The sequence below is a fragment of the Sinohyriopsis cumingii genome, chromosome 10 (assembly GCF_028554795.1).
Source record: "Sinohyriopsis cumingii isolate HCF-2022 chromosome 10, ASM2855479v2, whole genome shotgun sequence".
In the NCBI taxonomy this organism is placed as follows: domain Eukaryota; kingdom Metazoa; phylum Mollusca; class Bivalvia; order Unionida; family Unionidae; genus Sinohyriopsis; species Sinohyriopsis cumingii.
Window position 1 is genome coordinate 75,071,986 of NC_142970.1, and position 24,224 is coordinate 75,096,209.

At 35.9% G+C, this 24,224-nt stretch overlaps 1 protein-coding gene across 1 annotated transcript in view; it reads right to left on the minus strand.

Moving 5' to 3' along the window:
* Positions 1-24,224, minus strand: part of LOC149790401 (uncharacterized) — a 263,333-nt gene that overhangs the window by 218,261 nt on the left and 20,848 nt on the right. Inside the window, exons 4-9 of the mRNA XM_089972455.1 lie at positions 23,285-23,385; positions 12,712-12,786; positions 9,524-9,754; positions 8,945-9,036; positions 7,324-7,426; positions 2,302-2,370 (exon numbers count right to left, since the gene is read on the minus strand). Of these exons, the coding sequence (XP_089828581.1) occupies positions 2,302-2,370; positions 7,324-7,426; positions 8,945-9,036; positions 9,524-9,754; positions 12,712-12,786; positions 23,285-23,385 (671 nt within the window). The remainder of the gene's footprint in view (positions 1-2,301; positions 2,371-7,323; positions 7,427-8,944; positions 9,037-9,523; positions 9,755-12,711; positions 12,787-23,284; positions 23,386-24,224) is intronic.

The window sequence follows — 24,224 nt, forward strand, 5'->3', positions numbered from 1 at the left end:
GGACACATACTAAGGTATTTATCAGAAACAAGATGCTAATTTTAATGATTAACCAAACACAGTAAATATGGACATTCAAGTTGAATTAAGCATGCAAACAATGTGAGTATGGATATTCAAGTTGAATTAAGCATGCAAACAATGTGAGTATGGATATTCAAGTTGAATGAATAACCAAGCATACAATGTGAGTATGGATATTCAAGTTGAATGATTAACCAAGCATACAATGTGAGTATGGATATTCAAGTTGAATGATTAACCAAGCATACAATGTGAGTATGGATATTCAAGTTGAATGAATAACCAAGCATACAATGTGAGTATGGATATTCAAGCCAAATGATTAACCAAGCAAATTATACAATGTGAGTATGGATATTCAAGTTCAATGAATAACCAAGCAAACAATGTGAGTATGGATATTCAAACTGAATGAATAACCAAGCAAACAATGTGAGTATGGATATTCAAGTTGAATGAATAACCAAGCATATAATGTGAGTATGGATATTCAAGCTGAATGAATAACCAAGTATACAATGTGAGTATGGATATTCAAGTTGAATGAATAACCAAACATACAATGTGAGTATGGATATTCAAGTTGAATGAATAACCGAACATACAATGTGAGTATGGATATTAAAGTTGAATGAATAACCAAGCATACAATGTATATATGGTTATTCAAGTTAAATGAATAACCAAGCATACAATGTCAATATGGTTATTCAAGTTGAATGAATAACCAAGCATACAGTGTGAGTATGGATATTCAAGCTGAATGATTAACCAAGCAAATCATACAATGTGAGTATGGATATTCAAGTTGAATGAATAACCAAGCAAACAATGTGAGTATGGATATTCAAGCTGAATGATTAACCAAGCATACAGTATGGATATTCAAGTTGAATGAATAACCAAGCATACAATGTGAGTATGGATATTCAAGTTGAATGATTAACCAAGCATACAGTATGGATATTCAAGTTGAATAAATAACCAAGCATACAATGTGAGTATGGATATTCAAGTTGAATGATTAACCAAGCATACAATGTGAGTATGGATATTCAAGTTGAATGATTAACCAAGCATACAGTATGGATATTCAAGTTGAATGAATAACCAAGCATACAATGTGAGTATGGATATTCAAGTTGAATGATTAACCAAGCATACAATGTGAGTATGGATATTCAAGTTGAATGATTAACCAAGCATACAGTATGGATATTCAAGTTGAATGAATAATCAAGCATACAATGTGAGTATGGATATTCAAGTTGAACAATAAACTAAGCGTAACATGAACATGGACACTGAAGTTGACTGATTAGTCAAGCATACAATGTGTCTGGGATAGAAGAGGTATCAAGCTTGCCACCAAACTCAAAGTCTACACAGCAGTTGTTCTCTCCACCCTCCTCTACGCTTGCAAGATCTGGACTGTGTATAGCCACCATGTTAAAAAACTGAACCACATCCACATGAGCTCCCTAAGAAAACTAGTGAAAATTGGATGGCAGGACAAGTTACCAAACTCAGAGGTGCTCACTCAGGCCGGCACGACATTCACTCCAATGGGCTGGCCATGTTGTCCACATGCCAGTAGAATGCCTACCTGAGAAGGTCTTCTATGGAGAGCAACAGCAAGGCAAGAGATTTCATGGTGGTCAAAATAAGAGGTAAAAGGTCACCCTCAAGGCCTTGCTGAAGAACTTAGGCAATGATCCAAACAGCTGGGAAAGTGTCGCTGCTAATCGATCTGCTTGGAACAGTCAAGTCAATGCTGGTACCACAGCCTTTGAGCAGAAAAACTGGTGGATGCAGCTGAGAAACAAGATCTGCGCAAATCCCAGAATAGCAGTTCCACAAATCCCAGTCAGCAGCCTGTACATGTATGTCCCCACTGCAGAAGACTATTCCGTGCCCGGATCAGACTGATCAGCCATCTCCGGATCCACCCCCATTAAATTGATGACACTGAATGGTCCCCATCAACAATGATGGACAAACATCATCATATGGATATTCAAGTTGAATGATTAACCAAGCATTCAGTGAATATGGCTAATCAAGTTAAATATTATCTTGTTTTGCAAGTCCCCCTCCTTACATCTACTGTACAACTTCATCCATTTTTCAATCATCCACATTGCAGCAGTCAAGTACATAATGCAGTTGGAGGAAATGGATCCCAATTACCATATTATATCAAAGAAGAGCTGGATAATTTTCCAAATGATAAAAGATTTAAGAGATAAAGTTAAGAGATAAAAAATCAAAAAATACCTTCAAACAGCCATCTTCTCCACAAGTAAGAAAGAGACAAAGAACGGGACACTTGTCAAGGGCTGTGATCTACAAACAAAACAAAGCATGTTAAAATATTTCTGTTAAACAGCTTTGTGCTAATATAAAACAAATCACAATTTATCAAAACAAGCAAACTCACAAAAATTTCCTCGTTTTGCAATTGCTCTTGTTTTTAAATATTTTTCCCTAGAGAACAAATGAAGTTTTAAGTGGACAAATATCATTTGAAATATGTACTAGTCACACTAGTACTCTGATCAATGTTCACTCTTCTGGAGATATTGCTGGTTTAAAACCTTTGATGTCTCCAATGCAGAATATTCATAGAGGTGGACATCTAGAGGATACATGTCAGTGTCCTCAAGAGACAATGATTCCACCTTTAACAGAATAAAAGGATGCATCCATACAAAATATCAGCTTGGGAGGCTATAGTAACTATTATACAGGCCTTGAGTTCCTTCATCTCATGAGACTCTTTGGAGAGATGGATCCAGGTTCCCACTGATATCCCTACCTGGGAAGCACTGGAGTCCAAGGTGAAGAGTGAAAAGGACCAAGTGAACAAACAGATCATGTAACTCAAGGCAAAAACCAGGGACCAAAGCACAGAAGAAGTGACAGACCTTCCACTGTGTGTCAGCTACTTGGCCTTAACATAATTTGTTTTACCTCCCTAACAGACGCAAGGAAGCAACAGAAGTTCTATCATGGATTGTGCTCTGAAAAGCCGTTCCAAACAGGAAAATATCCTAGTGTCCACAGACCCTGTGGTGTTTAGACAAATATTTGGGAGAATAGTAAAATTCATTTGCTGCCTGTCAAAGGTCCAAAGGTTTTCCTCCTCTGTCACCTGACCCATAATTTGGTTCAAAGATGGGGACTCCAAACAAGAGTCCTTATAAGCAACCAATGCTCTACTGAATGAAATGAATTCCCAAAAATACAAGATTTCTTCTTCTTAACAGCTGAGTGCTGAAACCATCTTTGATAGTTCAAAGTGGCTGCAAATAACAGCCATACTGTTTGCCAGCTCAGCATAATTTTATCAAGCCTCTTTGTTAAAACCCATCAATATGACAATCATTCTGGAAGAAGCAAAGATATGAGTTTGAACACTGTTACCATAGCAGCCATATTGGGGCTAAGATTGGCACCATTTTAATTTGGAAGCAATTAGATAACATAAGAAGAAAATCTGGTGAAAACCCCAAGTCAATATGACTACAATGAGGCTGAGTAATGATATCAAGATTTTCATGACAGCAGCCACAACATCCATACTGGACATCAGATCAGCACCATTTTCATTTAGATCCAACTAGATCCAACAGAAAGTCTTTAGGTGAAATCTGCAAGTTTACATGAATAGAAGATATAGCAAAAACATTTTCAAGATGTCTACTATGGCAGCCATGCTGGAGGTCAGATCATCACCATTTTCATTTGGAACCAGCTAGACACAATATGACTCCCTAATCCAGAGAAGTAGCAAAATGACTTTCAAGATTTGTCCATATTGGATGTCAGATTGGAACCATCTGTATTTAGGACCAACTAGACATGATAAAATATATTCTGGTCAATGCTGATATCACCATCCATTCTGGAGGAGTACCAAGAGCAAAGTGTGATGGGATGGGAAGTACCAAAGGCCTGGCCAGTTAACAGACCCATAGAATCATGGGAAGGTCATCCACAGTGTCCTGGAAGGAAAGTGAGACCAACTTACCAAACAATGGTGTGAGTTAACAAATCACATAGAGATTAATGGAAATATGGTGAAAACTAAGGATGTTGACTCAATCCCTCCCCTTTGACCTGTTCCCAGTGGCCATTGCATAAACTCCCATTGCATAAACTCACTGCACACGGACTAGTGCCCTGTAACCAGTAATTTGAGGACACATTGTGACCAATACCCATTGCCTTACCCAGTGACTATCAAGCTTAATAAAGACTTGTATGACAAGCAGTTAATGCACCACCTATGCTCAGTACTTATTGTGCCAGTGACTAGTCACTGGCCAAAGACCAGTCAGGAGAGGAAGACCTGATGACAGAGTTTCTATTTTGGGAACTTGAGTTGCACAAATTATATTCTCTTCATCTGCATGTAGGTCTACTTGAACATGATGAAGCAGGGAGGCAAGACTTGCTACTGACCACTGACAATTTGCATAAATCAATATGTGCTGAGGATCCCAAACTAATGGGAGCTAACTTCTTTCCCCCAGGAAGTGTCTGTAATCCTGACCTTGCTGAAGTAGAAAATTTCCATACCACAGAAATTGCCATATACTTCTCCTTAATGCAAGCTGGCAATATACCTCCAAGCAAAATATAATGTACTGGTAATTGTTCAATGAGTTGTACAGATCTGATACATTGGGGTCATTGGGGGGATATACTGGGCAAAGTGTAAGAGCTATTTGCATGGAAACAGAAACATCTAATTCCCCATAACAGAGTACTGACATTGACTTGACTTTGAGGAGTTTTGTTATTATTAATGATGTATACACCTCCAGTGGCTTCAGAATTTCTTAGAAGGTTCTTGTAGTTGTAAAAGTTTAGGGACTAATTATATCATTTTCACTTAAAAGGATATCTTGAAAGTATACAACTACAGAGTCAAGTTCTTTAAGCTCAAGACTTATTTCAATAATATTTGTCATTAAGTCTCTATAATTCTACTGAACAATGGTGTTGTGAATCATATTTATTAAACTGGGCCAAAGTTATGTATCAGATGGTTTTCCAGTTTCCAGAGCCTCTAGACTTCCAGAACTTGAAAAAATCAAAACAAGCTGTTTCCTGCTCTTTTGTTGACTGGATCAAACCAGTTTTTCACTGGTCCAATGGTCAAAGGTTCAGCCTCCATTTAGACAACAGAATTATTGTAATGGGAGCCCATGAAGTCATCCTAGGACTAAGAGTTCTGTTACTGCATTAAGCAAAGCCCAGCAGGCAAAGGAATTATCTAGCAGATGGATTGTTCAGTATAGGCAAGGCATCTACCATTGTACTAATTAAATTCTTGTTCCTGGAGATATACTCTATTTACTTGAATGTTGAGTTCCAGACCTAATTGACCAAAATCTTAAAAGGGTATGAGGTCTGAGATGTTCTTCTTGACAAAGAGACAGAGGATGTGAAGGACAGTAACAAGTGATATTAGGTCTTGCTCAAAATACAACTAACTTGCTGTTTTACAACCTGTTATTTTTTTCAATGGGCAAATCACAGGACTTCTGGAAGCCATGTAATGGGGAACGTTAAGTCTTGCCATGCATTCAAGACCACACTGATAGTGTAGTCTCCCCAAAGGATGGCATTTAGAACCTGTTGTTGTATTCCATCATGAACCTAAGAGTGTGAAAGAGCCGACTCAATGCACTTAGGTTGATGACTAATGATGAGTGCTGCATTTGTAGCTAATGGAACTCTAGGCAATGGATGAGATGCCGTATGTTGTCATGGTAAATCTTCCTCATTCAGCAACAAAGATTGGACCTGCCCCCCTACCAGAATCTGTGATAAGGGGTGTGTGAAAGTACATCATTTGAGTTAGAGATTCTCATGAAAAAGCTGGCAAAAATTATCCACTTTAGTTTGGGAGAACTGAGGTTTTAAGGTTATAAATCTGGTTGGAATGCTTCTCAGTGGCCTGTGCTCTAAGGAAATCCCTACGACCTTTTGTTGTTTACCTTACAAATCCTTTCATTATAGGTGAGACTGTGAGGGATGAAAAGAATATATCCTTGATGGTTTGTTACAAATTCTAACCTGATCGTTAAGGAGATTAGATGATTAATGTTGCAAGTGTAGATTGGCCCATGATGGTCTCAAGAAAGGTGGAGGTAGAGAGTATCACATCTCATTCCACCTCTGTTAAGGTCATAGTTACTATTACAATTATGGTCATAGTAAATTGGGCCTCAATGCTTACGAAGTGAGTGTTCTGCCTATGGAAAGTTTCGCCATAGATTTAGATGTAACAATGATCCCATGATAATTATGTTACAAATCAAATGGTGAGTATCCAAATGGAAATTGGTGTGTGAGGCTTGTAGAATTGCCAAAAACAATTCAAGAGAAGGCATCTACGAGAAAAAACACCTGTAGCCACTTGGGCCTTGTAACTGACGATGTAAGCAGCCCAAAATGTCAGTAATTTTGTCAGATTGTAGAAGCAACTGAAAGTAAATTCTTCTGTAGTCAAAAATTACCTGATGTTGTAGATCAGGCAGGTGATGCAGAGGAATGAGGACAGAACTCCAAATGGAGGGGGCAGATAACTTTTCCAAGCCTGCAAGACCAAGTTCATTTATCATAATAAGATCTAATAACGATAAGGGAACTTGAGAATAGCTTCCATTGTTTTTGGATTAAGTTAGTGAAACCAATGTCTGCTACCTGTGAAGTATTTGGAGAAGAATGTCATGGATATCGGTTCACTACACTTGTAGCATGTTATGAGTTCACGTTACTTCCAAGGTGTTGCTAAGTAGCAGCTCCCTTTGTGTGGCAAAGGCTTGAGGATGAGTGGAAAAACATCTCTTGGAAACTGAGCTACCAAGATGGACACTATGCCAGAAGTGTCTAGAGGTAGACCAAACTGCAAAAGCTAAATGTAAAAGCCTATGATCACACATATACTGCTGTAACCAACAACAACAAAAGTGCTATCGAAAGAGGGATACCTATGCCAGCTGTCTACAAAGAAACCCAACAAAGAGATGTACATGGTTGCTACCATAACTTTAATTTGCAAGTACAAAGTAGAAATATCAGCAGATTATAGCGAATGTCAGAAATACCCCCAAAACTATAGATAAGTTCATGTCAGTTTATTACTCTGCAATAACAAACAAATGAATGGAAATTGGACAGCATGGGATACTTTTGATAGCACAACCTATGACCCATTCTATCCAATGATGATGATGTGCATATCTGTTTTTTGGTTTTTAAATATAATGCTTTCAATAATACCTTTTTCCCATGATCCTCAGATACACAGTGAGTGAGTATCTCCACATCATTGCAGTGGGAATTCTTTACATCCCATTTCTTCATGTGGTACATTGTCAGCAACCTAGTAAAGAGATTGTACACATAAACTTTGAAATTTTGTATAAAACTATAAATATGTCAATACAACAACAAATGCCCACACTTCACACTGATTTGGTGCAGCTGAAGAAAGCTTGATTAAATATGCAAATTCAGTGTTGTGTGTCAAATGGGCATTAAAATGGTTAAAGTTTGTCAGAAAATCCATATTTCATCTGCCCACAAAGCACCAAAGGGGTATCCATTGTAGTGTTCACACTTAAAATAAGCTAAATGTAAGATTGAATGAACATGACAACTAAAATAAATTGCAGCTAAAATGACAGTCATAAAACTAACCAATGACCATAATAACAGGAATTAAATTTACAGTGGCAGTGCTGAACAAACACAAACAGTTAAAAAGTCATATAAAATGACAAAAAGGAATACCAATAAATAGCTCGAAACACTAGGAACAGATGTTAAAAGGCCAAATGCAATGAATAAATGGATACTATTTAACAAACCAATAGCAAATTTTTGACAAATCTCAAGCACTAAATGACGTGTTACAGGAAAAGAAAACAATGTTCTGAAGCTCCAAAATGACTACAGCATTTGACTGGGAATATTTTGCTTTTCTTCTAATCTTTCAATTACTAAATGGATGAGAAATTTTCACCTTGGACTGGGGACTAGTGCCCAGGAAAGAGATAGTTAAGTAATTATAGCTGGCAATGTATTACTTCTATTCAAACAAAAATTACATTTCTGTTTCTAAAATATTTATGCCCCCATTGCAGATCAACAAAGTCTATGAAAAAGGTAATAAAAAACTACACAGAATTTTTAATGCTTCTTTTGTCTACATCAAGTGAGTTTTGCAAAATTGCAATAAGAAAAGTTTTTTTTCTGTGAACAAAGACTACAAAGGTTTACATCAACAAAGTCCACATCCAAAATGGTTTTAAAAAAGGTTTTGGTCAAAATAAGCCGGGCAACACCAAAACATGAAACTGTTCTAAAATGATCTAAATGCAAATTTAATTGAGGTGTGATGGGCAGCCAGGCAGACTGACAAGGGTAACTGTATATGCCTTGTCGTAGAGTATACAAACTGAACAAATTGCTAAATGGCCTGCAAAAATCTAATCAGGTTATGTTCTATCTAAACAAAAATAAAAATATCCCTATTCAATTTCATCTATCTGAAGTGCTTTTCTTTTAAACTGCATTGCATGGTTTTTGCAAAAAAAATTAACAATGTGTATTCAAACAATCATAAATATAAGGTCAAAGTCAAGTCTTGTGACCTACTCAAGGTATTTGAATATCCAATTTGGTCTGGTTTGGCTCAGTAGTTTTTCAGATACCATGCTATCATGCTTACAAGGTAAGTGTGATGGTGATGGATGGACCAATAGCACAAATCCAATATCTCATGGTGTGTGTGTGTGTGTATGTGTGTGCGCGTGTGAGAGTGATGAGGGAAAGCAAAAAAAATTAACTTAAGGCATTCATAAGTAAAATTTGTATTTTTAATTTGTTATGTCGTTACCAGTGATCTTCATTTCCTGCATGGTGGATATGTACAACTGCTAGGATATTTTCAGACATACAGCAATACACTGGAACGGAGCCAGTATCAATCTAAAATACAATGTTATCATTATTTAATAAACTACTGAAGACATGCAGGAAAGCAAATAAGCAAAAAATAACTTTTTTACCAGTATTAAAAACATATTTTTACCAAACAACAACATTCCTTTATCAATAGATTACATTTAAAAATGCTGTATCACTATCTGTTCATTTCAATAATGGAAGAACATTCTTTTGCAAAATTATTTTCATTGATCACCGTATAAGACTATTAATTGATATCTTAAACCATAAAACTATAAATTAACATATATTTGGTAAGGAAATGTTAATATAAAATCGTTTTTGTTGCTATGATTGCTCCCTTGGATTTTCTCATTTCTCCCCGTTTTATGTGGTGGAACAAGTCACTTCTCTCAAATTTTCAGACCCCAGATTGAACCCTTCTTTAAGGAAATGCTGATAAAATGCTTTTAGTTAAATAACAATAACTTAATTACCTCATTTATATATTCATAATATCCATTCTTACCCTGATGAGGTTTGTGAGGTGTATCAGAAGCTGCCCTACTCTCTCTGTCACATGTATCTGCCATACACACACAAAACCATCAGTACCACCAGAGATCAGCATCTGGGAACATGGATCTATAGCACAGCCTGACTCATCAACCCGTGCACCACTGTCAAGACAAATTATCTTTCCCTCATGAGCCTGATGGGGTTCTTCTAGTGTTGAAATAAAGGCATCAGCTAGGATTATCTACAGAAGAAATGAATTTATTTTGGATAACAATAATGATAACTATTTTCATCAGTTTTTTCATCAGTTTTACATATTCAGGGCCTGCATGTCATAAACACAATATGCCCACCATGCTCCTCTGAAAACCTGGTTCTGATTCATGCAAGGATAAATTGTCACCCCTCCAAAGTAAGTGCATTCCTTTAAGTTCCTCAGTTTACTCCATCGCTAAGACTACCCTATACAAACATACATATGTGTATGTGTATGTGCATTTATAGTATTTAATGGCACATCATCGCAAACCAAACTGAATAGTAGTGAGTAAATTTTGTATCAAAAAATGGCAAGCAAAACAATGATACAAGCAAAAGAGTAAAATTCTTAAAATTCAAGGTCAAATATTGTGCATAGAACTTTCTTCTGGTAACATCTGTGGGTATATAGCTGATAAGATCATACTGACTTTGTCATGAACAATGTTTCCATCACATGTTATTTTCACAACTGAAGATTTATCTTCCTTTGTCAAATCAGAACCTTAACCTTTAGTTCCTATCTAAGGGATTCCTTATTACCCATGCACAAATAATCCACAACGTCTAGTGAAGGAAATTTAAGAACAAAAGTCATTCTGCAAAACCAATTTTCTTCAAATAATATGTCCTTACCTTTAACCATGTTAGCCCAAAATCAAAAGCCCTCCTCCATACGTTAACTTCAAGCCTTCAACAACCTCTGATTATGACAAAAGACTGGATATACAATAGTAGTGCTTCATATTATATTTAGTCACTATTCCAATATAATCTACCTGGTAATACTCCCCACCTGAAATCCATGTTTACCAAACAGCATAAAATTCCCAAACCAAATAAGGAATTATTTGAAACTAACAGTTAAAATACTCTGGTACTTTGCTCTGGAACAGCATTTGAGATTAAAAATGCCCACTCTACTTCCTTCTTCCAATCCCAATATATCCAGTGGCTTCAAAGATGTAGTTGAAATGTGAATGACATATGTGTCAACTTATACGGTTTACCAGTAATTTGTATGGCTTTTTTTCTCCAATTTTGTCAGTGTACGGCTGTACACCCATTTTGTACATTTTTTCGTACAAATTTTTTTCTTCATTTTGTGTGCATATGAAACTCTGGAAATAAATTTTTTAAAAACAAGAATTCAACGAGATCAGGGTGGCCCAAAACAATCAATCACATCATACTACAAACTGCACTTTCCTTTGATAATAACCAGTTATTTCATGGTTCAACTCCTGTTAGTCCTACAACATTTTGAATTAAGTTTGTCAGATACGTAATGCAGCAAAACAGGAAGATCCATTGCCATAATGATGGAACATGTACACATACTGAGTGATGTCATTCTCATGGCTTGAAAATATGTAACACTGCCAATTTATATCAAGTTTGTGACCAAAATCGGCACACCATATAGCAAATTCAAAACTTTTCAAACACCAGATATGCAATTTTAACAGAAATTTTGTGGATAGCTCCTGGCATAATACCTTGGGTTTTATGGGGAAATTTATAAATTTGTAACACATTTTTAATGGGAAGATCTTCCTCTATGAAGTCAAATCTAAATTAAATTTTTTAAATTTTATTATTTCTTTCAGTTGAAATATTCCATCAAATGGCTGAGCCTAAGTCGAAGAAATGCAAGCCTGAAGACAAGGACCAAGGTCATTGGCAAGTTTCAGGCCGATTGGCTTAGAGTCTTCCCTGGCACTGTAGACATATCCAAGTTAGGATCTTCCCATGATTTTTTTTAAATATGCAGCAAAGACATTAAAGTGGTGACATTGGGCATATATGATTTGGAAGAACACTTCGGGATAAAACTGCATTAAAGAAATTTTGAAATGAAGGAAGCATCCATCAAAAGCTTTTTTGTTCTGCCAGAGCAGGAAGATGTTAATGTTATAAGTAAAAAGAATGAAAAAAAGTTTCAGAAATGTAAATAATTATGTAAATATGTTTACAAATACTTTGTGTATAGCATTTGTTGTTTTAAAACTGTTGATTTTATATAATGTATGAATACATTTTTTCATGAAAGGTTTTCTTGGTCTTTGGTGCATCTATATTCATGAATGCCCATAACCATGCATCATTAAATATACCATACATCTATCTGTCAGTAATTGCATACTGCATGTATATTGACTATGATATTTCCATATGTATGCATGTATATGCATCTGGTGAAAGAAAAGTAAATATACTAATGTCTACATATGTACATGCTACTATGTACATGTATGCATGTGTGCGTATTTATGTGCATTTGTAAATAGATAAACTCCTTTGTATGCAGGCCTCAAGGTAGCTTAGTTCTTCAGTTAACTGTGTTACTCTAAATCTCAAACTTATCTTACTTTTTGAAAAGGTTCACCTGTATGTGTGCAGTTCAGATCAGTCTGTCTTAGATATAATATGATCAGGTCCCAAAAATTAAATATTTTACAACTATATTTTGGAATGCAAATAGAAAGTTCAGATTATATGGTATCATTGTTGAGCTAGCTACATTTCTATAGTTTTCTTGACATTTGACCTCAAAGTGAACATAAAAATTTACATACCCCAAATGTAACAAAGCCTGATAATGGCAGATGATGGATAGCTTAAGGTATTGTGCAGGAATAAGACAAATGGACAGATAGAAGGATATCATAACATAATATGCTCTGCCTTATGGCTGTCACATAAAAAAAGTCCATGATGCAATGACAGATTAAAATGAATGCCGAGATATTCAAAGTAGTCCAAAGTAATCATGAATATAAATAACGTATTTCAAATCTCATTTTTCCATTTTGTTTTCAGGCTGCTTTATTTAATTATGGGTGTATCTCCTTGAAAGCATCAAGTTCAACAGGATAAGAAAACTTTCTGAGATAACAATCACCAATTCAAATTTGGAATACTCTCTGGAAAGCTTACCTGACCATTCTTGAGTCCAGCAAACAAAAGATGATCAATCTGATATCCATCTTCATTTTCTCCACTTGAATACATCTAAAGAGAACATAATTACAATATATGGATGATCTTACTCAATAACCTTATCTTTTGTGACCATGTCAACGGAAAGATTAAAATTATTCAACAAAAATGTTCTGAAATGATCACAACACATGATGAAAATACTGATTTTTTTAAAAACTTTTGATAATTACATAAATTGTAAAGTGTAATGAATAAATTATATCTACAGTGGTCCCCCTCTTGAATGGCCCCCTTGACCAGCGGCGAGCATATTAGTACAAAAATGTAAAATGTTCCCCTCACAAGCGGACACATTTTATTTCAAATGTGTCCAAAACCAATAAATAATTCATACTGAAAGGTAAACAATGAGATTATCTCTATCATCGATACCTGTCTCCCGATGTCAGGTTTCTGTTACTGAAAGAATTGTTACCTAAGGTACATGTAACACTAAGATTAATATTATATCACTATCTATAAAAGCCGACGTTTACAGGAAATGGGCTCAACAGTGTTGTGGGCTTCACACATCTGTTAAGTTCTTCTCTTTGATGATTACAACTGAACGTAATTGTCAAGTTCATAATATGGTCAGCATAGGCTAAATATAGATTGTGTGGATTAACATGCACACAGCAATTAATCTTGAACAAAACAGGGTACCAGACAAAGACTGAAAAATTATGTGACAATACGTCTATCACTTCGTTTATGAAGAAGGTATTTTGTCCAAGTTTCATCTAATTAATTAAATCACATACAGTTAGCAACATCCGAATAAATCATTACTAAACATTAACATGTCATCATTTAAATGGAGACGTACTACTTTAGGTGGTGCTCTACAGTTTTGTATTTTGCAAAGGGTTAGAATTTTAAAGAAAAAGATTTTCCCTGGCTTTCCTCACAGGTTATACTGGCTAGTTTAGTTTTTTTTAAATTGTATATATTAGGTATAATTCAAAGAACCTTTAATTTCCTTTATTTTGGTGTATGATTGATGGGTGCAATAATGGTTATAGATTATACAGCTTGGCCTTACTCCAGATGTGCACGTTTTAAAAAAGTGCTAGTTCCACTTGGTCATTTACACTTCCTGAACTTCAGATGTAAATTGTATAAAAAAGAGCCAATAACTTTTTTTACATTTGATATATTTGGTAATTCATTCATTGCACTTTCGGAAGCTGGTATTGTCTAGTCTGGCAAAATTCATTTTCCTTTTTTTAATAGCTGCTATGGATAGTGTACTTTAGACTAATTCAGGCTAATTTTTTAGCACAAGGGAGCAGTCATTTTAGTTAGCTGTCTGCTTAGATCATATACAATTTCCAAAAGTACAATATCCAAAGAAATATCGTCCACTTTACCTTAATGTAGCATAGATGTATGCCAACATTCACTCCATTGTGCACATTTTAAATGCAAACAACTTCACCTTACATACATCACTCTCTCAAAAGTACATATTAACTGGTGATCGCCACCTTAGAAGAAAGTTGGTTATTCTACTCAATGATAGCGAGGTGGGTGGTACTTGCCGAACAATTTTATGTAGAAAAGACTTAATAAAACAATTTTAAGCTGAAAAGACTCGAATAAACAACATCATAACCAATAAGGAGATTATTCAGTAGCAGCGGAAAACTGGAGAAAATGCAAAGAGAATTATGTATGTACCAAGATTTAAATGATGTTTTTAATGGTTTTGTAATGTGCATGACAACAATGCCCACTTGCATATCATGCTTATGTCAAGAATAAGAATTATTAAAGTACATTCAGTTGAAATAAGTCATTTCTCTCTGGAAAGGCCACCCATCTTATAAGGCTACTTTCCCATCGCAAAAGGGGTGGCCATATAAGAAGGGAACCACTATAGATGCTTGGACAATACAACTCAGCTTTTTAAGACTTTATGAAGTAATTTGCAACATCATCAGGTGCTATTACATGTGAATACTAGGTTTATTAATGTAGTGCATAAACTTGCATACAAGTTCAGCTGCAAGCAATGTAGACCCTGATCTGCTCTCACATACAGCACCAGCAGATCAGGGTCAATGTTGTTTGCTTGATTGATTAGGCCCAACAAACTCCATAGATCCAGATCTACTGGCACATTATGTGATGGCAGATATCTGTCAGTATTCACCAGCATTTGGTTCTGACTTGTATGCAAGTACCATATGAATGACTGTCATAACTTCATGTCCATCCTTGATTCATGAGCCTTGTTTCTTGTAACTTCATGCACTTGTTTTGAGATCATGATGTCATCAACTGAGTCACTAGTATTCATTGCCAATTACATTAAGTCCTGATTAACAAATATTTAATGAAATGAAATTTAAATATGGACTACAATCCAAATTTATGAAAACACAATTAAAATGTCCAATTTTACTAATGCCTTATTTTGCCTCAAGTTGTTGGCCCTGGAGAGAGTGTTAACTGTTCATGCCAGGTCTTCTTTTCACATGTTGATTTTAATAACCTTTTGTTTAGTAGGAAACCCATGACAGCGATATCTCAGACAGCAAAGGCAATGTTAAAAACTGGTTACTATGACATGCACTTCTTATATTGTGTTGGAAAAATATAAATCCAACAGAAAACAATATTTTTTACATGTGACAATATAAGATCTTCCGCCATGTGATGTGATGTTTGATTGTGTGTACCTACAAAAGCCGTATCCACAACAACAAAAACAAGTACTCTGTGAGATAAATAAATAGAAACTGCTTTAAATTTCAGACATGAAAATTAATCTTTGATAGATAAATCTGAACAGAGTCTCTTTGCATCTCTCTGAAGTTATTTCGCCTTACTACCTTGAAACAACAAACCTGAATTGATGAGTTGCTGAATTGGACTTCTTTTGTTTTCAGATTGGGTCAAATGGTTTTAAAAATGACAAAAATGTAATTTACTGCAACAGAGTAGGTCAGCATAATCATACCACTTTCTTAGTTACATACATTTATAAAATCAGGCTATGAATGTGAGGTGAATTTACAAAAAGGTGGTAGGGTGAGCATGTTATGTCAAAGAGCAAGTTTAATCTTACATACCTTAATTCTGGACCAAGTTTGGTATATAATAAAAAGATAATTTTCTTTGATATATTAATACCAGAAATATTTCATCTTGAACAAAAAACTATATATTTTACCCCATGGCTTCACCACTCATCACTAAATCAGGTTTTGACACCACACAATGAAATATATAATAATAATAATGAGGACTTTGTATAGCACCTAATCTTTAGAAGTTCTAAGCGCTTTACAACATCAGACAGCACATATAAGAAAAAAAACATATACTAATATTATTACAAAAACAAACACCATGAAAATTAGAAGAACATTAAAAAATAAAAAAACATGCTGAGAATATGTCAAGTAGGAAACATTATTAGGTCTTTAAGTTTGTTCTTGCAGTCGAAATAAGTGAGTTTTGAGAGCCCTCTTGAATTTGATCACTGTGTCTGTGTGTGTCCAAGTTCAGTGGGCAATTCATTCCACGTTGCTGGGTCCTGGTATGCAAAAGAATGCTGTCCATATGACTTTGTTTTCATAGTGGGAATAATGAGTATACGATTGTCAGAAGAGGAGTGTAAGTATCTTGCTGGTGTGTATACATGGGTGAGATCGGATATGTATGTTGAACTAGAATCCGACAATGAAACATAGCACAGAGAACAAATTTTGTGTTTGATTCTGGATCGAATGGATAGCCAGTGTAGGGTACAGAGCAGCAGGCATGTGTAAGTATGATCCGAGCAGCTGTGTTTTGAACTTTTTGAAGTTTCTGGAGTAGATATTGAGACGAACCAGACAGAATTGAGTTACAATAGTCCAGTCTTGAAAATACTAATGAACACACAAGTATTTTAGTGGCATCAACTGAAAGATATTTGCGAATTGAGCTGATATGCCTCAGCTCAAGAAAAAAAAGATATGCAGCCTTGCATATGTTCATGACATGTTGGTGCATGTGAGAGTACTGTCCAGAGTAACACCTAGGTTTCATACTGATTGTGTGAATTTAATGTTGGCATTGCTGATATTTATTGTTTGAGGTAAAGGATGTGAATGAGAAAGTCTCTGTGTTGTGATCAGAATGGCTTCAGTTTTTTCATCATTCATCTGCAGCTTGTTACATGTCATCCATGATTTCACATCAGAAATACACCTCTCTACACCCTGGATGGTAGCATCAACTTCAGTTGGGTGGCTAGATTTGTATATTTGGGTGTCATCAGCATACAATTGGTGAGACACTGGATGATGATCTATGACACTTGAGAGTGACTGAGTGTACAGAATGACGAGAACAGGTCCAAGAACAGACCCCTGTGGAACACCACAATATAGATCAACTGAGCTGGAGTGTATTCCATTTGCAGACACAATTTGTGTCCTGTTGACCAAGTAGGATTTGAACCACAGTAAGGCTGTATCATGAATGCCAAATACATGCTGGAGATGGTGAAGTAATATATCATGATCTATTGTGTCAAATACTGCAGACAATTCAAGGAGGGTGAGGACTGTAATCTTACCGCTATCCAACGCAGAGAGAATGTCAATAACTACTTTTAGAAGAGTAGTTTCATTACTGTGGCAAGGGCGATATGCAGATTGTACATTGCTAAAAAGACTATTTGAATTTAGATGAGATATAAGCTGGGATAGAACAACTTTTTCTATATTTGATATGAATGGGAGATTAACGTAGGAAATGAAAATATCCTCTATTTATTGCTGTCAATATGCATCTGAAAGCAACGAAATACATTAAATATGCAAATATTAATAATGCGAAGACACCATGAATCATCAATTTCCACACTTTGGTCTAATAGTCACATTACCAGCTTATGTCATGAAACTTAATTTCATGCATGAACCATGGAAAAACTTCTGGAAATAGACAAATCTTTACATGCTCAGAACAACTTAGTTCGCAGACAATTTAGAGAGTTTTTAAATATTTTCCAATGATTAATACACTGAGCCAATATAGTTGAACACTTTCTTTGGCAACTTTAATAATAATTCAAAAGAATATAATGTAAGTATTCAATTTCACATTAAGGGCACAAACCTATAGCAGGCAGAGGAAATTTTCTGTATGTCTTAGGACACTGTTTATAAGCACCACATTTGTTTGGGGATAAAATATTTTCATGCCTTGTAATTTTGAAACATCATTTTAAAACATATGCATATATGTTTTGGGACAAGACTGGTTTTACAATGGTAATACATGAGAGTAAGACCAATACTTCTTACAAAACATTAGCGAATAACTTGCGTATCATTAGAAATAACCTTAACAAGTTACATGTACAATTCAATTCACTCACTATTTATATTAGCTCACTGACCCAGAAATAAGAAATAACATTTACTTTAGAAAATATTGCTCACCTGTAGATAAAAAAAATTCACATTGTAAAATCATTAGAAGACATCATTAACTCATCTTCGCCTGGAGATTTGTGTCATTTTTGCCTGAAATGTGAGTAGGAAACTCATTTTGGGGGCTACTTTTCAATATTTCCGAATAAATCGGCTTCTAAGAGATTATAGTTTAGCCAAAGGCCTAGTAGTGTTAGAAACTTCATTTTTCATTGGCTATTTCGCTTGCTTGAGCAGAAGGGTAAAAGTTGTAGTTTCTTTTTTTCTTTTGGTTATTGGACCCATCATTTTTGTGTCCTGGCCACCTTTTACTCAACTGGCCATCTTAGCCTACTTTTTGCAAAGGTTTGCTTCTGAGTGTAGTTCCAACTGGCCTGCCTTAGATATGAGGCCACAAAGTCTAAAATCTGGACATAAAATCAAATTCTGACCAGGAACGAACTTTTGCTGTTAAAAATTCAGGTCTCACGAAATACGTTTTTCCATCTTTATACAGTACTGAAACTAGAAAGTTCTGATTATTTGGTATCATTGATCTACAACTGTCTACTTTTCTGTAATACCACCCAATTTGGTGTACAACCTCCTGATGTGTAAACGAGGTGCCATGGGTTAATGAGTTAAAAGCAATAACTTTCTTCATCTCTAACATTTTGTATAATACCTCCACTGTGGATAATGCTGAGCACCTGGTTATAATACCAGATGCATATACAGGAATTTAAGTTTTAAGTCAATAAGAATTTAAAAAATAAAAACAACCTTGCATAAAACATATCTTTATTTCATGCATTTTATATATTGCTATAAATTTTTACGTATTGGAATGTAATTTTGTTTGCTATTAGTCTTGTATGAGTTTTAGCTTTGACAGTGAGGGCAATCCACCTGGAAATGGTGGCTGCCAAAATATCAGAGGAACCCTTGAGAAGTAGAAAGAGATGATTCAGACATTCTTTCTCTTCTTGAAGAAACCCAAAATAAAACATTACGGTCTAAAATGGTCAAGGCTGGCTATTGATCATCGCAAGCACAGATATGACTTAGACTGGAAATCTCAGCAGAATATCAACTATTTGAGATAGCTGATTCTTAACCAGAAATCCTGGATAGCAAAAGAAAGAAACTGAATATTTACCATTAAACCATAAACAACTCTTTTCCACTGTCGAGGCATAAAGCCCACATTCTTCTCCTCCCTGATAATAATTACAAGAGAAACATTATCATACGAGTAAAGCTCTGAAGGAAGCTTCAATCAAAGGTCTGTAAGTGGGGATTAGATAATGCCCAAAGAACACATGGAAGGTTCCATCTAGGCACTGATGACCAGGGTACCAGTCTCTGAAGCTCAAAATACCTGCTGAGATCAGAAAGATGAGACTCCGACTCTGTGACAGGACCCCAAAGAACTTGACAGTTTTATAAAGGGCTGTGCTATAGCCTTTAATAGCAGAAACAATATTCTCCTTCCTCTAAAAGGAATAGAAGAACGTATGCAACTGCACTGAAAAGTGGACATGGAGGATAATCATGTTTCCTATTGCATCAACTAAGAAGACTATTTACTATGCATTATATACTTTGGAAGTGGATTGCCTCCTAGCCTGGGTGATGCAGTTGGCAAGCTTGCTTGAAAACTGCTCAAGGCAGCTTGATCAGTTGATATGTGCCAAGAATTGAAGTGGAGAATCTGCAGGTTGTTATCTAAGAGAGACCCCCCTGTGTGGTGCTGTGATAGCTTCTCCCTTTTTTCTGTGCTAATCTCCTGTGCTCCTGGGTTCATCTAGCAAAAGACTGAGTAGGTTATTGAACTATGACTACTGGAACCATAGAGGGCTATCAGAATAAGCTGAGACATGAAGATCCTGACTTGCCTGAAAAGTGTTAAGCATACAGATCATCCCAATTGTAACTGAAAGCATCCACTGCCCAGGCCCTCTGATTTGGCACTGGAGACACATAAAAAGGATCATGAAGTTCACTCTCAAAATGAACAAGTCCACTAATAGTCTCCCCCAAAGTTGAAAAGGTGCCTCCTTTACAAACTGGTGCAGAGACCATTTTGTATAATCAAAGATATATACTGGATATGCTGTCTGCCAGGCTATTGATTTTTGACCCAAATTTAATAGACTGTGAGAGTGATCTCTGACACTGCCTATTAAAGGAGGTTCAAAACTTCCACACCAACAGAAGATGTATGTGTAACTTCCTGATGCCTGAGGTAAGCAAGTACTGATGTGTTGTACTAAACAAACAACCATGTAGTGCTAGAACACTGCCCACATTTCTCCAGGTAAGCACCCCATCCTGAATCTAATTCATCTGTGTACAATGAGAAGTTAGGTTCATGGTTGTGAAAATCAGGACCATGGCTATGATCCAATCCCAATCTAGTCAACAACTAAGATCTCAGAAGAACCTATTCCGATACTGTACCCTAATGTGGTGTTTAGTTTGTTAGAAGCAGGAACTGGAAAGGACACAAGTAAAGTCTCCATAGGGGTACTAGTCTGCAGCTGCATTTGTAGTTTTTAGGTGACATATAATAGTGAGCCAACAATGAATTCTTGGCAATAAAACCCACTATGAGAAACAGAAACACTGAAAGATTGTGATCCATTAGAATCTCATATTAGCCACTATTACCCTCATCATCTATCAAAGGCTCTGAGGGTGGAGGACAGGCAGAATGTAAGAATCCTAAATTAAAATACCTCTTATGGCAAAGCAGAGGTATTTCCTGTAAGGTGAAAAGATGAGAATGTGATAGCATGTATCCTATAAGTCTATGGAGAACATCCAGTCATAAGGCCTTATGGCATTCATAACCAAGCTGACCATCTCTTTTTTAAAATGTTCCTCCTGAAGAAATATGATTAAGATGGGAAGACTGAAGAGAGGTAAAAACTGTCCACATTTTTTAAACACAGACAAATCTGGGAATAGAAAATAATGGAACAGCAATGAGTGGACGAGACCTCAGAGCTCCACTGACAAGTAAAGAACATGCCTTAATGTTTTCACCAGTCTCCAGCATGTACCAAAGTGCCATTACCAAAGATTCCTTCTTCAACAGATTGAAGGAGTTAGCTGAAAAAGACTGACATGAGAGGTAATCAGCACTAGGTTTTAAGCCTTAAATCTCCCAGGGCTTTACAAGAAGACAAGCCCAGGTCCCAGCTAATGTTCCTACTTGTAATGCACTGGAAACAAGGGAGGGGATTAAGAGGCCAAGCAGGAGACAGAGACTATTGTCTGGAGTGTAGACAACTTCCTGTTGTACTCATTGCTCCAGAAAAACTTCCACACATCCTCCCAAAACATAGCGGAGTGCAGGAGCAGCAGAAGATCTGAAAGAGACTGGGCCTCAGAAAGCCTCTTTGCGTCTGCATACAAGTCAGGGGAAAAATTTACCACCTTATTCAATGTGTAGAATTCCTCCTCCTTGAACAACTAACCTGGCAGCTGAGAAAAAGACAGGAAACCCAAGTGGAAGGGAAGGACATGCCATAAATGATTCTTCTGGAAATTCATTTGAGTCCACCGGAATGGAAAGGGCATCATTGTCCTGAACATGTTCCTGAGTTGAGATGGGACAGTCTTCTCTGGCATTCCTCTCCAGAGAGTTAGATGTCACATTAGTTGATTTGGTCCAGCAACTGTTCATGGGGGGATAATGGAACCAACCCTTCTATTTGTCCTGCTAGGCGAATAGTATTGCCTATCCCTTCTCTGCAGTACTGAAGAAGAGTGGCAGCCTACCTCCTTTCATTGGACAAGGTCAGACATTATGGAGCTGGTCTCCAGCCTGTCACATACTCTATTCCTTGAAACCAAGGGCAATGGTATTCAAGATATCATGGGAGTGCGGTGGGGAAGAGTCACTAAAATTTAGGAAAGGAGACATGCTATTCTGATTCAATTCCCTAGATAGGTGAACAAAACCTGAACCCTATCAACATAGGGACTGAATGGTAACAAGGACAAGGGGTGGGGGTATCAACCCAATCCCTGTCCCTAGATTGACAAAGTCTTGTGGCTGATTTCTCAAAGGGAGGAGTACAGTGACTAGTGACCACCATTCAAAACCAGTGCCCAACAGCTGACCGCTATCATTTGCCCAGTGACCTAACATGAAGGTGTGACTCGCTCTCAAGTAGATCTCCCTTGGGAAGGGCCAATGCTTAATCCAATGCACTGATGTCGCTGAACCAGTGTCCAAACCACAGAGATCACTTTCCAGCAACTTTCCACCAAGTTCCACCCTTGATCTGTCAATATACAACACATGTGCTATCTTTTCGTGCATGCACAACAAGTGCATGTTAGGCAGATGGGATGTGTATCCCATGAGACCTTCTTGTATCCCAACCAACCCACAAGAAACAAGATAACTTGGAACCAACTCAGGGTAGGTATTATTTACCTTAACACCAGCAACAAAACAGGGAAACAAAAGAAGTGAGTAATGGCACACAGTAATCTCAAGGAAGACAAAGGAAAAAGAGGAATATATTCTGTATGTTGGCTATGAATAAGAAATCATATTGAGATGATGTTCTTTTATTCAAATCTGGACATGAAATTACTAAATGGAGGAGGGAATATTTAGCCTGAACTTGGGACTTGGCATCCTGGAAAAGACAAGCAATTGCAATAATAGCAGACTGTGTATTACTGCTAAAAATATAGTGATAGTTAAATGCACAGTATTACAATACTCAACATAAGACAGCAACTATGTCTAAATACATTTCACATGATACAGAAATCTAGTGCTTCATTGCAAACTGAGATGAACCTAAGATTTTATTATGCAAAATGTAATATAAGCGAACATTAATTTTCCAAATCCAGATTTGGCTAAAGAAAACTTGTGTGCACCTTATATACAGGTGAGCAGAGCATTATATTCAGGCATATATTATAGTAGTATGTGTGTATGTATGTATGTATGTATGTATATATATATATATATATATATATATATATATATATATATATATATATATATATATATATATATATATATATATATATATATATATATATTAAGAAGAGCTAGTTAACTTGCATTTACATACCACTATTACCATGGTAATATCCATGATCTGTTCGTCTTCAAACTCTGATGTCCAAATCTCCTCTATTTGGCAAGGATTGGTTGAACAATTATTTATCAAAACTGAAATGCAAGATGTAGTAAACAGGGTACAGCTGCCTGTAAAGGTAGGAAGCCTACACATTGTTCATCTCTATAATTACATGTATTAGGCACAGCATGTTAGGGGTATTGAATCTAGTGTAATTTTAAAAATTTGAAATTTTCACTCCATCTTTTGAAATGTACAGTAAAACATCTCCAAATCCAAGCCCTGAAAAAATCCAACACAAGAAACTACAGCAAAATTTCCCCTTCTAACCACCCCCAAATCGAAAATAATCCACCAATAAGATCACTTTCTTTTGGTCCTAATTATTCAACACTGATTTATATTTAATTAAATCTTTGCATACTGCAACCAACGCCAATCTGAAATTTACCATTATTAGCCCCCAATGCATGAAGCACTCCCTGATAAAGATGTTATGCAAGAAATATATTCTAATTAATTGACATGCAGATTTTTAAAATCATATTATTGATGGCAACGTTTGATTCAGAGTTGAAGTCTGAAATATGCATCGAGTAATTAATTATTTATACACTCAATGGTCTTTACAAAACCAACCTATTTTCTGATTCTAAATAATGACTAAATTGCTTTTAACAAAAAATTTAAATTTTCAACATTTGTATGTGTATATGTATATATATATATATATATATATATATATATATATATATATAGTTAAGTGTTTAGGCTGTTACAAAATATAACAAGAAAAAACAAGAAAAAAGTGATGACAATAAGCTTTGTAAAATGTAACAAGTAATTTATTTCCCATGAAAAACAAGGTAAAAATGAGGAAAAGAACTTTCGGTTTAACGAATCAAATCAAAAACTAATCCAAGAATAATCC